The sequence below is a fragment of the Aulonocara stuartgranti genome, assembly GCF_965226115.1.
Source record: "Aulonocara stuartgranti genome assembly, chromosome: 23".
Lineage (NCBI taxonomy): Eukaryota > Metazoa > Chordata > Actinopteri > Cichliformes > Cichlidae > Aulonocara > Aulonocara stuartgranti.
Window position 1 is genome coordinate 30,787,010 of NC_138958.1, and position 14,025 is coordinate 30,801,034.

The window sequence follows — 14,025 nt, forward strand, 5'->3', positions numbered from 1 at the left end:
ATTTAACTCGGAAGGAATAAAGTAAAATATGAAAACAAAAGTTAAAAATGAAATAACTGTACAACACAAATTAGAATGAAGGGTAAATTTAACTGGGAAAGAATAAGATAAAAAATATAAATTAAAGTTGACAATAAAATAACTGTACAACAAAATACACAATACACAGTATAGAAATATATAAGAATGTATGAAGGAATATAAATATATATATACACAATAACAGCAGCCGTTACATTAAGTGTGCATCTGATTCACTCCTCATATTAAACACCTTGAAACAGCTGGATAAGTTTCTTTTAAATCTTATTAAGGGTTAACATGTGTGCTGGTTTTAATGGTTAGCTTTTAGCTTTACCAACAGATACTCTAAGGCAGGGATCCCCAACCCCCCCGAGAGCTACTCATGCTTTCTAATATTTCATACCTAATTTCAACTCAAACAACCCAAAAAGCTTGTTTGTCCTGAATATTTACAAAATGATGTTGTCCACAACTTACATTTTGCATTAACACATCAAAAAAATATTTAGTTCACTTGCAAGTGTCAGGGCTGACTGAATGGACTCCTACGAAGACTTGGAATCAAAGCAGAAAACAGTCTTTATCTACACAAAGCACCATGTGAACTATATACAACGTGAGGGGACAGACAGGGCTCCAGGGATCCCCAGCAGATGGAGGGAAGAAACACACTCTCCACACTTGCTCTTTGATCCTCACTCCATTCACTCCACACGCTCCACTTCCTCGCTCAGTCGCTCCATTTCCGCACTCCGAATCTCCTCACGCAAACTGGCTTCACTCCAAAGACACAAGCGCAGTCATTCAGGAAACACAGGAGCAGGTCCAGGGAAATGAGAGAATTACCGCTAAGAACACCAGGGAACTCACTAAGCTGGGTTTCACTAACCAGGGGCGAATCTAAAGAAATTTTCTTAGGGTGGCATGAGAATGGCATGGAAATCAAATGGGGTGGCAAAATCAAAGCCTTTTTAAAAACACATATGCAGGTGTTACATATGGTTCAAATGACTATAATCCAGTAAATATACACGTTTCATATAAATATAGTCTATAACTTAATTATTTCTGTAGCCCACATAATTAAACACTTTAGTTAAATAACACATTTGAATGCTGATTTAATCTACTGTATAGCCTGTATAATAAATAAATATGTAGCCCAGTAACTATAAAATCCAGAAAGCTACAAACCACGGGGTGGTTCATTTACAAACACAAGTCTAATTTAAGTTGAACTGTTTTTTGTTAGAAAAAAATCTAATTGTTACATGCTTAAATTTACACTGTCGTGAACAAAAGGTTAAACCTAGTTTTTCATGATTTGTTGGGTTACCCCTCTGAGGTCCAAAATATAATTGGCCTTTTTTGACTACTTTTAACCTAGTGCTAGTAGCCCTGTTGCTAATGAGAGTCAGTAACGGTCCAGTGATGAGACCGTAGACTGCCAGGTAATGAGCCTCAGGTGTGTGATTACAGCCAGGTGCGTAGGCCAATGGCGGGAGCCTGAGATGAGCTGTGCCCAGGCAGTCAGGAGACAGAGGAATAGGGAGGAAGAGTGAGAGCAGGAACAAAATCAAAACAAAAAAACATGTAGCCTCACTGAGTCAGCTGGGTAGACACAGGGACACTGCACCAAGTGCATGTTGTATGTCTGTATACACTGCAAAGACATGTATCTCACACTAAATTAAAACAGTGCAGATACAAAGATATTACTTATTCATTCATATCCCTGTTTCACTTCTCAAGAGTTTTTTTTTTAATCTCTGCCTTGTAACTAGGGCTGCTCGATTATGGCAAAAATGATAATCACGATTATTTTCACTGAAATTGAGATCGCGATTATTTGACGATATTTATTTAACCCTTTAAGACCTACTATAGAACCAAGTCCGCCAGAGCTTATATTATTTTTTTTACATGTTGTAGTGCCGTTTGTGGGAGCATTTCAATTTGCTATGCAACTGTTATAGCCCATATTTTAATAATATGTATGCATTAAGTCCATAGTAACTACATTAATTGCAAAAAAGTGCAATAAACTACAAAAAAATTGAAAATCGTTTTTGTTTTTTACATGTATTTCTACTTGGAGAAATTTAAGAGGTTTATCCCTCAAAACTTTAAATACAAAAAAGTTGCAAAAAAAAGTTTACAACAACAGGAAATTTATTTTGAGTGTCTTCATAGTTTTATTTTGGAGATACACCAATTTTTATATACTGCAGGAAAAACGAAAAAACAATCCTATGATGCAAATTTGCAAAGAAAACAGCAGGTGCATCAAAATAAACTATTTTCAGCAGTGCAATTTGAGTTCTAAGCATCCCAGCAACTATTCAGAAAGGTCAAACATGACCAGTATAGGCTTTTAAGGCCTACAAGTAAAAAACTACAATTTCCGCGAAAATGACGTCACTTCCGGTTTCGGCCAGGAAATGGCGGACATGCGACAGTTCCCGCTGACGTCTGTTTCACTGTGGGAAGTGTTACGAACAGCTGATAGGAATGGCAAAGCGTGTTTCTGGAATATTGTGTTTTTGTTCCTGCAAGAGCTTTTTATGCAGTTTTTGCAAAGCTTTATGTGGAAGGAAACTGTGACCGAAGACAAGCTGATGGCATCAGATGTAAGTACAACTCCTCCGGTTTCATATGCAAAACAAATTATTGCGCTAGCTTACACAGTTCCGGTTCTACAGGGATTTAAAAATAGTTACACAACACGGAGCGTGCTGCTCTGACCGGCTTTAAAGGGTTAACAATGACTTTAAAAAATAATATAAAATAGTGTGCAACACCACTGAAGTTTTTTTTTACCTCTCTTTTCAACCAGCGGCAGTCACTCTCCTCTCCAAATAACTTCTGTTTAGCTTTCCGGGCTTCCCTCGGGTCCTCTTAATCAGCGGTCTCCAACCTTTTTTGCGCCCGACAATATTTTCACGGACCGGCCTTTAAGGTGTCGCGGATAAATGAGGGAGGGGCTAATAATCGGCTCAGTCATTTTTAATGATCGTTGAAAGCCCAGATCGTAATCGTGATTAAAATTCGATTAATTGAGCAGCCCTACTTGTAACTGTAGGTTACAACTGTCAGGGAAGCAAGATCAAGAAGCAACCCTTCATCAGATTATAGTGTGGTATCCTCCTCCCTCATTTTCCAGATGAACGAAAGAAAGCACTTTGGTATCTTACCTCGACTTAACCATCTGACTTCAGTATAGAGGAGGACATCCCCATACTCGGCAGAGCGTTCCTCCAGTAACAACCTGAAGCTTCGGTGTTGCTTTGCCTTTGCCCGAATGGAGCTGATGACATTAACATTATTAACAACAGGCAGCACGACATGGTCAAATTCCATAACTTTTGGGCATACCCATATGGAAAAGAAATAGTAAAAACTTATATGTGATTACTCATTAAAGTGGCCACTTTCATGAGTAAATCATATAAGGCTTACATGATTTACTCATGAAAGTAAAGTACTTTCATGAGTAAATCACTCATGAAAGTACTTTACTTTCATATATTGTTTTAGTAAGTATCCAAAACATACAAGTTTCATTATATAATTTTTCAAGGGATTTTATATCTGTTTTCATACTTATATGCTTTTCATACAAGTTTCACCCAAGACAGATACAAACTTTATAAGATTTATATATATCTTTTCCATATGGGTATAGCCTGTTGGTAAGTGATGCAATGACAGTTTAGAAACTAAACTCCTGAGTAACAACCTGCCACAGCAGTTGTCACAGACACAAGCTTTTCAACAGGCATTTTTTCTTTGTTTTGCAAAGTAGTCTTTCAGTAATTGTAAATATCTGCTGCTCTGCCTGTAGTTTTCAGTTGAAGTAAAAAAGTCACCAAACACCATCTGATTGACAACAGCCAGCTGACTCCGCACACTGAATTAAAAATGATTTGCACCTATGCATGTCCAATTCCAGCTGTTATAATGCATCTGCAGACATTGCAGACATTCTCCTTGCCACAATATTTGCACCAAGTACACTGGCAATAGCAGACAAAATTTCTTTAGTACTTTTACGGTCACTGGATAACGGCTACGTCTAATGCGTTTTCCTCTGAAAACGCTTTGTTTTCTCTCTTCGGTTTGGCCTCCCGTCCACACTGCGATGGCGTTTTCCCCAAGGAAAAACACAGCGTTTTGAAAATGCTTTCAAAAACACATAGATTTCAAAACGGAGCTGTCCCGTCGCAGTGTGGACAATCAAAAAGGCAGACTTTCTAAAATGTTGACACATTTTAGTCATGTGATGCAGTCATGTGACCAATTAAACAAAGAGGGCATTGTACAGCAGTTGTTTTGATTGCTCTCAATTCTGACAGCCCTACAAAAAGATTAATATCAGTTTGTACATGCTCCAGATAGCTTTTCTTCAAATTCTTTAATTCTCACTCGCTTTTGCTCATGTGTAGGACTTGAACGTAAGCGTTTTGGGCCCTTTCAATGTGGACGCACAACTCTGTGAAAACGACTGAATGTGGACGCGGAGCATTTTCAGATGAAAACGCCGTTTTCAAATCTATCCAGGCTAGTGTGGACATAGCTAACATTTCATAGCCTATGTTCATTTAGTCATGAGCTGCTGTAACATGAAACAAGTGGCTGAATTGGCACCTCAACATACACTCAAGTTCTTTAAAAACTTGCTAATGAACTACTAATTTTATTCAGGTGTGTGGCAGCAGGGACCCATGGAAAAGTTTCAGGACACCGGCCCCCGAGGACCTGACTTTGACACCTGTGCTCTACGCCCTAGTTCAGTTGACAGATGTATTTACATAGATGCGCCACCTGCATGAAGGACTTCTAAAATGCATTAATAAATAGGTTTTGCAGGAGGTTAAAAAATATTATCCACGCTAATAGAAGACATTCTGTTGAATTGTTGATTTGCTAAAATGCTTGTGTTTTTTCTTTTGCAAATTGTTGTTATTTCCAAAATTTTGTATCGGCCTTATTCCTGTGTGCTGCAGAGCTCCAGTGTTGCTACAAAATGATGTTAAACAGCTGCACAATTGTTCTGTTGGCATGTTAGTTCATTACCAAGAATGTGGGTGCTGTTATTTTCAGCCAATGCTATGCACACAATCATCCTGCCATTAATGCTCACTGGTTTATCAAATGTTTATTAACCTGCTACTAAAATTAGTCTCAGTGGTGTCAGTGCACATCCATGACATCCGTACTGTTGTGAAACCACACCTCTGATAACAGTTATCGTTTAATGTCTTACACACTGTCTGTACCATATCAGCTATCCACTCACTTTCCAACTACATTAATGTAGTTGCAAAGGTCAAGGCCAGAGATCACCTGGCCTGGAAATGCATTGTTGACCAAGATGGAAACCCTACGGTACACACAGCAATGTATTGGCTTTGTGGACAACCTCTCCTGTCAACCGCCGGCTAGGGACAAAAGAAAGAAGAAAGAACTACATTGTTGTGTTAGGATGCCTGGATCGTTGACCCAGGGTTTTTGAGTTTATGATATTATTTATATTTTCTAGTTTTTGGTTTATTTGAGTTCTGTCTTATGGTTTATGTCTCTGTCTTCTTTAGTTGCTCTGTCTCCCCTATCACCTGCATCCCCTTGTCTAGTTCGCGTCTATGCGTATCCTTAGTTCCTATATCCCCGTGTCCAGTCAGTGTTTGTGTCTGCCCTGGTCCCACGTCTCTGTTCCCTCTGTAGTGCCTACATGTGAGGCTGTGTCTTTGTTCAGTCTGTGTTATGTGTTTCCTGTTTTACTTTGAAGGTCTCTGTCTTATCTCAGTGTGTTCAGTTTACGCTTCCTTTTGTCTCGTCAGTTCTGATTTGCCCCAGCTGTGTTTCCCTCCTGTTATTCATTCCCTGATTGCTCCCTCTGTGTATTTAAGCCCTGTGTTTCTCTGTGTCCGTGTCGCGATCTACCGTTTACCAAGCTGTGTGTTTTGTCATTTTTCTAGTTTAAGTTTGTTTTGAGTTTTTTAGTCATGTTATATTTTGAGTCTTTAATTAAAGCCTTTTTGAGTTCACGTCTGTCTCCAGAGTCTGCACCTTGGGTCCTATTCCTGCCTGCACACAGCCATACCTAACAGAAGATTGCGACCATACTATGGACCCAGCAGACTTTGACCTCCAGGAGCGACGCCGAGCAGCCTTTGCCCAGCTGGAGGAGGAACTCCGCTGGAAGCCATGGCTCACCCCTGACGTCGGGTGCATTTTCCATGGCACTCGGCTGGCTCTCGGCGGTCCCCGGAGCTGCCAGAAGTCTCCACTTGTTGCTCCGCTAGCACGCAAGATGCGGCCGTTTCAGTTGGGAGTCCTCCGGGTGGCTTCAGGCACTCACGCTCCGGCCTCAGCGTCACCATTCTGTGCACCAGAGGCTCAGTTGCTCACGCCACCAGCTACCTCTGCCCGAAGGAAACGGCGCTCACGTCGCCGTCATATGGACACGTTTGAGCAACCTCCGGTGGTGAGTCAAACGGACTATACTTTCCAAACTCCACATGAGCCAGTTTTCAGTGAGCCTGCTCCTTTGCCTTCCGGTGCTCCTTCGCCCAGGGCAACTGCGGTCCAGCCATCTCCTGCACCTGTATCAGTTCCTCAGGTGAGGGGGGCTAGGGCCCAGTTTGTGCCTGCTCCAGTTTCCAGGCCAGCTGAGGCTCCGCTAGTCTCTGCGCCCATGTCTATTCTGCGGGTGGGAGCGGCTACTGCCCAGCAGGTCACTGCACCGGTTTTTGTCCTCGCTGGAGGCTCGGGTGAGCCCGTCCAGCAGTTTTCCGTAGGCTCTGAAGCCATTGCTCAGCTTAGTGCTCATCCACCACCTCACCTGCCATTACTACCATCTTTACAACAGTCGATACATATTAGACTTCTCTCCATAGCTCAGACATTAGCTCACCTATCAGCTCAGTCACCTGCTCAGTTTCTGCCTCAGTTGTTTGCTCAGCCTCCTGTCTCCGCTGGAGGGTCCGAGGAATCGCTTCAGCCACCTGTCTCCGCTGGAGGGTCCGAGGAATCGCTTCAGCCGTCTCTTCCTGCTGGAGGATCCGAGGGGCCCGTTCAGCCTCCTGTTTCCGCTGGAGGGTCCGAGGGGCCCGTTCAGCCACCTGTCTCCGCTGGAGGGTCCGAGGGGCCCGTTCAGCCACCTGTCTCCGCTGGAGGGTCCGAGGGGCCCGTTCAGCCACCTGTCTCCGCTGGAGGGTCCGAGGAATCGCTTCAGCCGTCTCTTCCTGCTGGAGGATCCGAGGGGCCCGTTCAGCCACCTGTCTCCGCTGGAGGGTCCGAGGGGCCCGTTCAGCCTCTTGCCTCGTCAGCTGGGGGTCCGGGAGGACCCAGCCAGCACGTCCCAGTGCCTGCTGATGGTTCTGGCGAGGCCGTTCAGCCACCACCGGCTCCACCGCCTGGTCCGGCCTCCGAGTCTGCAGCTCCGCCTGGTCCGGCCTCCGAGTCTGCAGCTCCGCCTGGTCCGGCCTCCGAGTCTGCAGCTCCGCCTGGTCCGGCCTCCGGGTCTGCGCGTCCTGCTCGTCCTGCACGTCCTGTCCGGCCGATGACTGGACGTCATTGCCGTTATGGACGGCCCCCTGTACTGCTCCGCCACCAGTGCCTCCCGCCCGGCCGGCCTCCTGACCTGCTCGGTCGCCGTCGGTGCCTTCCGCCTGGCCGGCCTCCTGAACTGTTTTCTGGGCTCTTGGGCCGTCAGCCTCCGGGCCGGCCCCCTGAACTTTTTGTGAACAGTTTTTCCTGGCTGCCTGCGCCTGTCATGAGCCTGTTTTTTGTTCTGTTGCTTTCCGGGCTCCAGTGTTTGCACTTTTTTTTGTTTCTGGCTCAATGTGTTTCATTTGTTTCGTGCCCTCCGTCCTGGTTCCCCCACCGCCCACCCTGGTTGGGTTGTTTTTTTGTTTTTGGTGTTCTGGTTTGGGCTGTCTGGAAGCCAGCCCTTAAGGGGGGGGTACTGTTAGGATGCCTGGATCGTTGACCCAGGGTTTTTGAGTTTATGATATTATTTATATTTTCTAGTTTTTGGTTTATTTGAGTTCTGTCTTATGGTTTATGTCTCTGTCTTCTTTAGTTGCTCTGTCTCCCCTATCACCTGCATCCCCTTGTCTAGTTCGCGTCTATGCGTATCCTTAGTTCCTATATCCCCGTGTCCAGTCAGTGTTTGTGTCTGCCCTGGTCCCACGTCTCTGTTCCCTCTGTAGTGCCTACATGTGAGGCTGTGTCTTTGTTCAGTCTGTGTTATGTGTTTCCTGTTTTACTTTGAAGGTCTCTGTCTTATCTCAGTGTGTTCAGTTTATGCTTCCTTTTGTCTCGTCAGTTCTGATTTGCCCCAGCTGTGTTTCCCTCCTGTTATTCATTCCCTGATTGCTCCCTCTGTGTATTTAAGCCCTGTGTTTCTCTGTGTCCGTGTCGCGATCTACCGTTTACCAAGCTGTGTGTTTTGTCATTTTTCTAGTTTAAGTTTGTTTTTGAGTTTTTCAGTCATGTTATATTTTGAGTCTTTAATTAAAGCCTTTTTGAGTTCACGTCTGTCTCCAGAGTCTGCACCTTGGGTCCTATTCCTGCCTGCACACAGCCATACCTAACATGTTGACTGATGAGCTCCTGTAGTTTTAGTGATTCATTTGGAAGTTTAGGATGTAATATTAGTCATTTTGTGCAATTAAATAATACTGATTTTTCTAGATCATGATAATGAATTATTCTCATACTGTGTTTGTGTAAAGCACTAAAGTAAAAAAAAAAAAAAACCTGAAAAATACACCAAGGTGTGTTGGTGCTGTGGTAGGTACATACTGGGTGTAACACTATTACGCATCCGAAGACCCCTGTAATCAGAAACAGGAAGTGAAGTCAACCACATACAATGTACTGTCACATACAGAGCACATACAGGTTTTACACAAGTACACAGCTGGTTCCTTAAATGTCTGCCATGAAACATTACTTGTGCTGGACCATCCTCTATTTGCTGATCTTCCCAGTCCTCATTATCACTCCGGATGCTCAGAGTAAGTGATTCTTACTAACTTTAAATGGCTCTATTTCAGTCTGAACCCTACTGAGTTTAATATTTGCACTGTTACAGGTGCAAAATGCAGAAAACAGCTACAAAATTGTAAATATCCTTTACTGTTTACCTTAAATGTTAATTCAGTGCACGCGACTAGTATTTTTTTTATAGTATTCTTAAGGTGCACCAAAAGGCTTGACCGTGCAGCGCTCACACCCTCTGTCTACCAAAAGCCTCAACACGAAGGACAAAACGCTGTGAAATGGTCTTTGATGCTATGATGTAGATTTTAGCTCAACATGTGAATGATTTTTAGACTTTTTCCAGATATGTTAATAGTAGCAACAACAATACCACAATACTGTGCCAATCTTGAATCAATATAAATCTGAATTTAAAAAAAAAAACTTTTTTGAAAATGATGATGATTCTTTTAACAAATCTGTACTGAAGGACTGGACTCATTAAAGGAAACTTATATTTAACCACTTTGTGAACATTTAGTTCCAAATCCTAAAAACAGTCAGACTCTAATATTCCAAAGTTTAAAAGGCTTAAATCTGTTTGTTTCTTTTTTTTTTTTTTTTAAAGAATTTGTTTCAGTCAATTCAGAGCAGCAACGTGCTCAAACCACAAATACACCACAGACTGACTTTCTAACCTGATTGTACTGTTTAGTGACACAGGTGCAGCATGGAAACCTATAAAGCTTTTTCTGTGATCTAATTCAGATATTTAGAAAAACTTAATTTAGGTAAATATATGCTCAGTCTTTCCTAATCTATATTTTGTTGTTCTTGTTTCTGCAGGTGATGACTCTGACTGTTCTACAGAAATTAGAGTACGTCACAACACAGTTCATAATGCCTCACTTGGACATCAACTTAGGATTAATTGCACAGTTATTTTTTGCAGTGATTCACTACCAACAGTAACCTGGTATAAACTTGAGAAAACAGATGTCCCCGTCAATGTCAGCAGTGACAATCACATTAAAACAGAGTGGAAACCTTTAAACAAGTCAGCAAGGATCTTCTATTTGATCTTCCAAAACATTCTCAGAAGTGACTCTGGTCAGTATCAGTGTCATGGTGGAGGGAGTATGAGTCATGCAATCACTGTCAATGTCCACGGTGAGTGATCCTTTATACATATCAAGAATAAATGATGACTACATGATTTTATTTTTTCCTGCTACAGAATAATTCATCCAACATCCCTCATTAATTCTCAGATAATCTGATTTATGATATGATTTCTGAAAAACAAACAGCTCAAATCTTTTTCAGATAATGTGAAGCTCACCACAGCTTTGTGGACAACTTTGGCACCAGGGCCCTATTTCAGGAAGCCGGTTTAGAAAACTCAGAGTGAAAAACGATACTCAGGGTTGAGTAACCCCGAACTGTCCAACTCGGAATATTCGGTTTCAGAAAGGCTGATAACAATTAGTTCAATCAACGCGGAGTTGCTTTAACCCCAAATTAAGCGCACGCACGAGGATACATAAAGCCCTGATTAGTGGAGCACAGATTAAGCGAGTCACCATGGAGACGGAGGGAAAGAAGGCGCGGTCAATGTATTTTACAGCGCTTGAGGCTGAAATTCTGATGGCAGTATATAGAAAAAAAGTAACACAGCCTCAGCTGCAAAAGAAAGGGAGCATGCATGGCAAAACATAGCCGACAGAGTCAATGCGTGAGTGTTAATTTAAACATTGATCTAGGGATTTCCACCCATTTAACACGTTATTTTATTATATTTTATTTTTTATTTCATACATTTTATTTTGTGATGTGATGTGAGCGCAGGTGCAACCCAACAGGCCCCAAACGTTCCTGGCAGCAAGTAAAAATTAAATATAAAAATATAGTCCAAACAGGTATGGTGTAATTGTATTATGAGCCATAGTGCTTGGTCTGTTTGTCCGATGTAAATCAATTGCAGTTAGAGGCTACATTAATTTCCCCTCTGTAAGCACTTATTGAAATTATCTGAGCATTACAAGTACATATTTGCTTACTCTGTATGCTCAAATGTGACCCATTATGGCCACTAGAAAAAAAGCGGAGGCCCGAAAAACAGGTGGGGGTCCTCCACCACCACCACTCACAGAGCCTGGCCACTTGGCTTCCACATTTGTGATAATGTTGGCAGCATCACATATGATCTTCACAGTGCAGAGAACATAAATTAGCATCCATTACTAATAATGAAATAATTTGTTAGTTTGAAATGCTACAGGGAACTATGTACCTGTACATTAATGCTGTGGAAAGACTTCCTGTTCACATAGTCTCCTTCATTTACTGAAGGAGCAATGATTGGAATGTGAGTGCCATCTATACAGCCAATCACGCCTGGGAACCGTGAAAATAAATGTAAAATTTAAGTAGTAGTTCAAGTATCACCACATCATGAATTAAGTTTTGTTCATCCTGCTACCTGCAATTTTGTGGCATCCCTCTTTGATAAATCTTGTGGGTCTATGACCGGGGAACACCACAAACGAGTACAGGAGACGTTTCAGTGCAACTGTAACATTCCTGACTGCCCGACAGACGGTAGCCTTGGAAACGTGCTCAGCGTCACCAATATTATACAGAAAGCTCCCGTTTGCAAAAAAACGAAGTGCAATACAAATAATATGTACAGAACTGAGAGGATGTCCACGATGTGTCACATGAGCAATATTAGGCCTGAGGATGTTATTCAAATAAATTGTAGATTGTGCTGAAAAACGGTAACGTTCACACAGGAAATCATCAGGAAATGATAAAATGTCCAAACGCGCTCTGATCACTCTCTCCCGGCGGAGAGCTCTGCGGAGAATTTGGGCTTCAACATCTACTGGCTCTTCAAGGAAGGGACACGCCATGTCTGACACTTCCTACAGTCAGGTTTCCGACAAAGAGGCGGAGAACGTCAGGGTTAGTTGAAGTAAACCTGCTAGGGGGCAGGTTAGCTTCACGGAGTGTGTCGTCATAACTCACTCAGAATTAATCTAAACTCGCTTTGTGAAACCGAAAACCCAGAGTTTTCGTTAACTCAAGGTATACTTACTCAGAGTTTGCACTAAACCGGCTTCCTGAAATAGGGCCCAGGTAAGAGACTTCCGTTTACCGTTTTGTTTGCCTTGTTTTGCGAACATTATGTTTCCCACACTAATTTTTATATCACTGCTTCTTTGATGCTACATCAATCGTCCTCTGATTTCTTGCAGTGAATACAACTTCTGCTGACACTTTCTGGCCAGTCATATACCGTGTTGTTGGGAGTGTGGTATTTGTCACCGTAGTAATATTAATATGTGTTACATCGAAGCAAGGTTGCAAAGGTGAGATGTTTGGGTTTGTACATAGAGGAACTGGTTGTGTTGCTGAAAGGATAAAGTTTAAACCGAAAAATAGTAAAAAAAAACCAAAACAAAAACCCCCCCAATTAATTAATTAATTAATTAATTAAAATTGCACATAAAGTTAATACTTATGTCATGCTATGCACATTCACTATCATGATCCTGAGAAGATGAACTGACTTCCTTTCATCTGTGTTATCCAGGAAAACCGAGGAAGACAACAAAACCAAGTCAGGAGCTCTACACTCATATCTATGACAACGATGTATGATGACGATCCTCATGTCTGAAATGCTCTAAAATCAGTCTGTAAAGCTCAATTTATTATAATCAGCATATTTTACTGATGTGTGAGCTAAGCCTTGCTACAATTTCTTATTTAAATCTACTGGCGTCTCACTGGTGTGTGTTACCGTGTACCCAGTTTAGCATTTTTTGAATTCCTGTAAATCAAATCAAACTGTAGAAGTGAAATTTCCTACTTGAGAAACCACTATTGTTTAGTCTGCAAAGACTGCGGGTGCATGTGTGTGTGTGCGTAAGTGTGCATGTGTGTACGTGCGTGTGTGTGGTGTATGACACATTGGAAAGGTAATAGTTTTGCTTCCTGTACAGGTAACAGTTTTGCACACATCCTGTGCAAACAGGACCTTTGACTGTATTTATGATTGAATTAGTGTGTTTGCATCGCTGCTCTCTGTCGTTGATGATTAAAGAAGCTTTTCTTCTTTGTTATTTGAGTGTCTTTGCATTTGGGAGCAGGAAGTAGAATTGAACCACACACCACATGAGCATATGTGAAGACAACGGCTCCAATGGTTTTACAGAAAAAGAAAAGGAAGATGTAACTCATAAAGTTAGCCTTCCACTCATTATCCCACAGCTGTTATTGCACTAAGAAAACTAAATTTTACTTCAAAAGTTACTTGTTAAATAACAACATAACAAAATACTTTGATGTGTCTAAAATAAACCACACTACAACACGTTGCACAATGGCTGCAATGCATTAGCTCATAGTTTGGAAAGTTTCCATTATAACCAGATGGTGATATTGTCGCAGCATCGCTCTATTGTGACAAACTAACCAAACCGCAATGAGACACTTGTGCAACATTGCAGCAATGTAATAAAACAGTAATACGATGTATTTTACAGATTGCACCCATAATTTTCTATCACAGTTGGGGTAATGGTGTAATAATAACTGTGAAACATTTTAAAAAGTTGATGAAATATATTTAGAACATTCTTTTGTAACAATACAGCAATGCTCAGGTCCAGTGTTTTTGAGCATAGAATATCAAGCATCAGAATAAGGAATGTTACTACCATGTTGCACCAACCCAGTGGTTCCCAAACTTTTTTTGCTAGGCCCCCCTTTGTTTTACAAGAAAAATGTTCGCCCCCCCCCCGCACGGGCACAAACACATCCTCCAACCACACACACCCCTATTTTGCTCCATTGCGGTTTATTTCACACCTCAAACATTTAGTAAACAATTAAGCAAATACAAGTAATCTGCAATAAATTACAGGTAGTAATAAAATAAAATACTAACTCTTTTACGCTACGTCCGCACCTACACGGGTATTTTTGAAAACGCAGCTGTTT

The 14,025-nt window shown here is 41.8% G+C and overlaps 1 protein-coding gene across 1 annotated transcript; it reads left to right on the plus strand.

The window, feature by feature from the left end:
- The first annotated feature begins 8,863 nt into the window (after nucleotides 1-8,863).
- Nucleotides 8,864-13,044, plus strand: LOC309701202 (uncharacterized protein). The gene is made up of 5 exons (XM_082525287.1): nucleotides 8,864-9,050; nucleotides 9,862-9,893; nucleotides 9,968-10,185; nucleotides 12,276-12,389; nucleotides 12,614-13,044. Exons 1-5 carry the CDS (start codon nucleotides 9,042-9,044, stop codon nucleotides 12,679-12,681), a joined length of 441 nt encoding a protein of 146 aa, XP_082381413.1. The 5' UTR covers nucleotides 8,864-9,041; the 3' UTR covers nucleotides 12,682-13,044.
- Nucleotides 13,045-14,025: the final 981 nt, after the last annotated feature.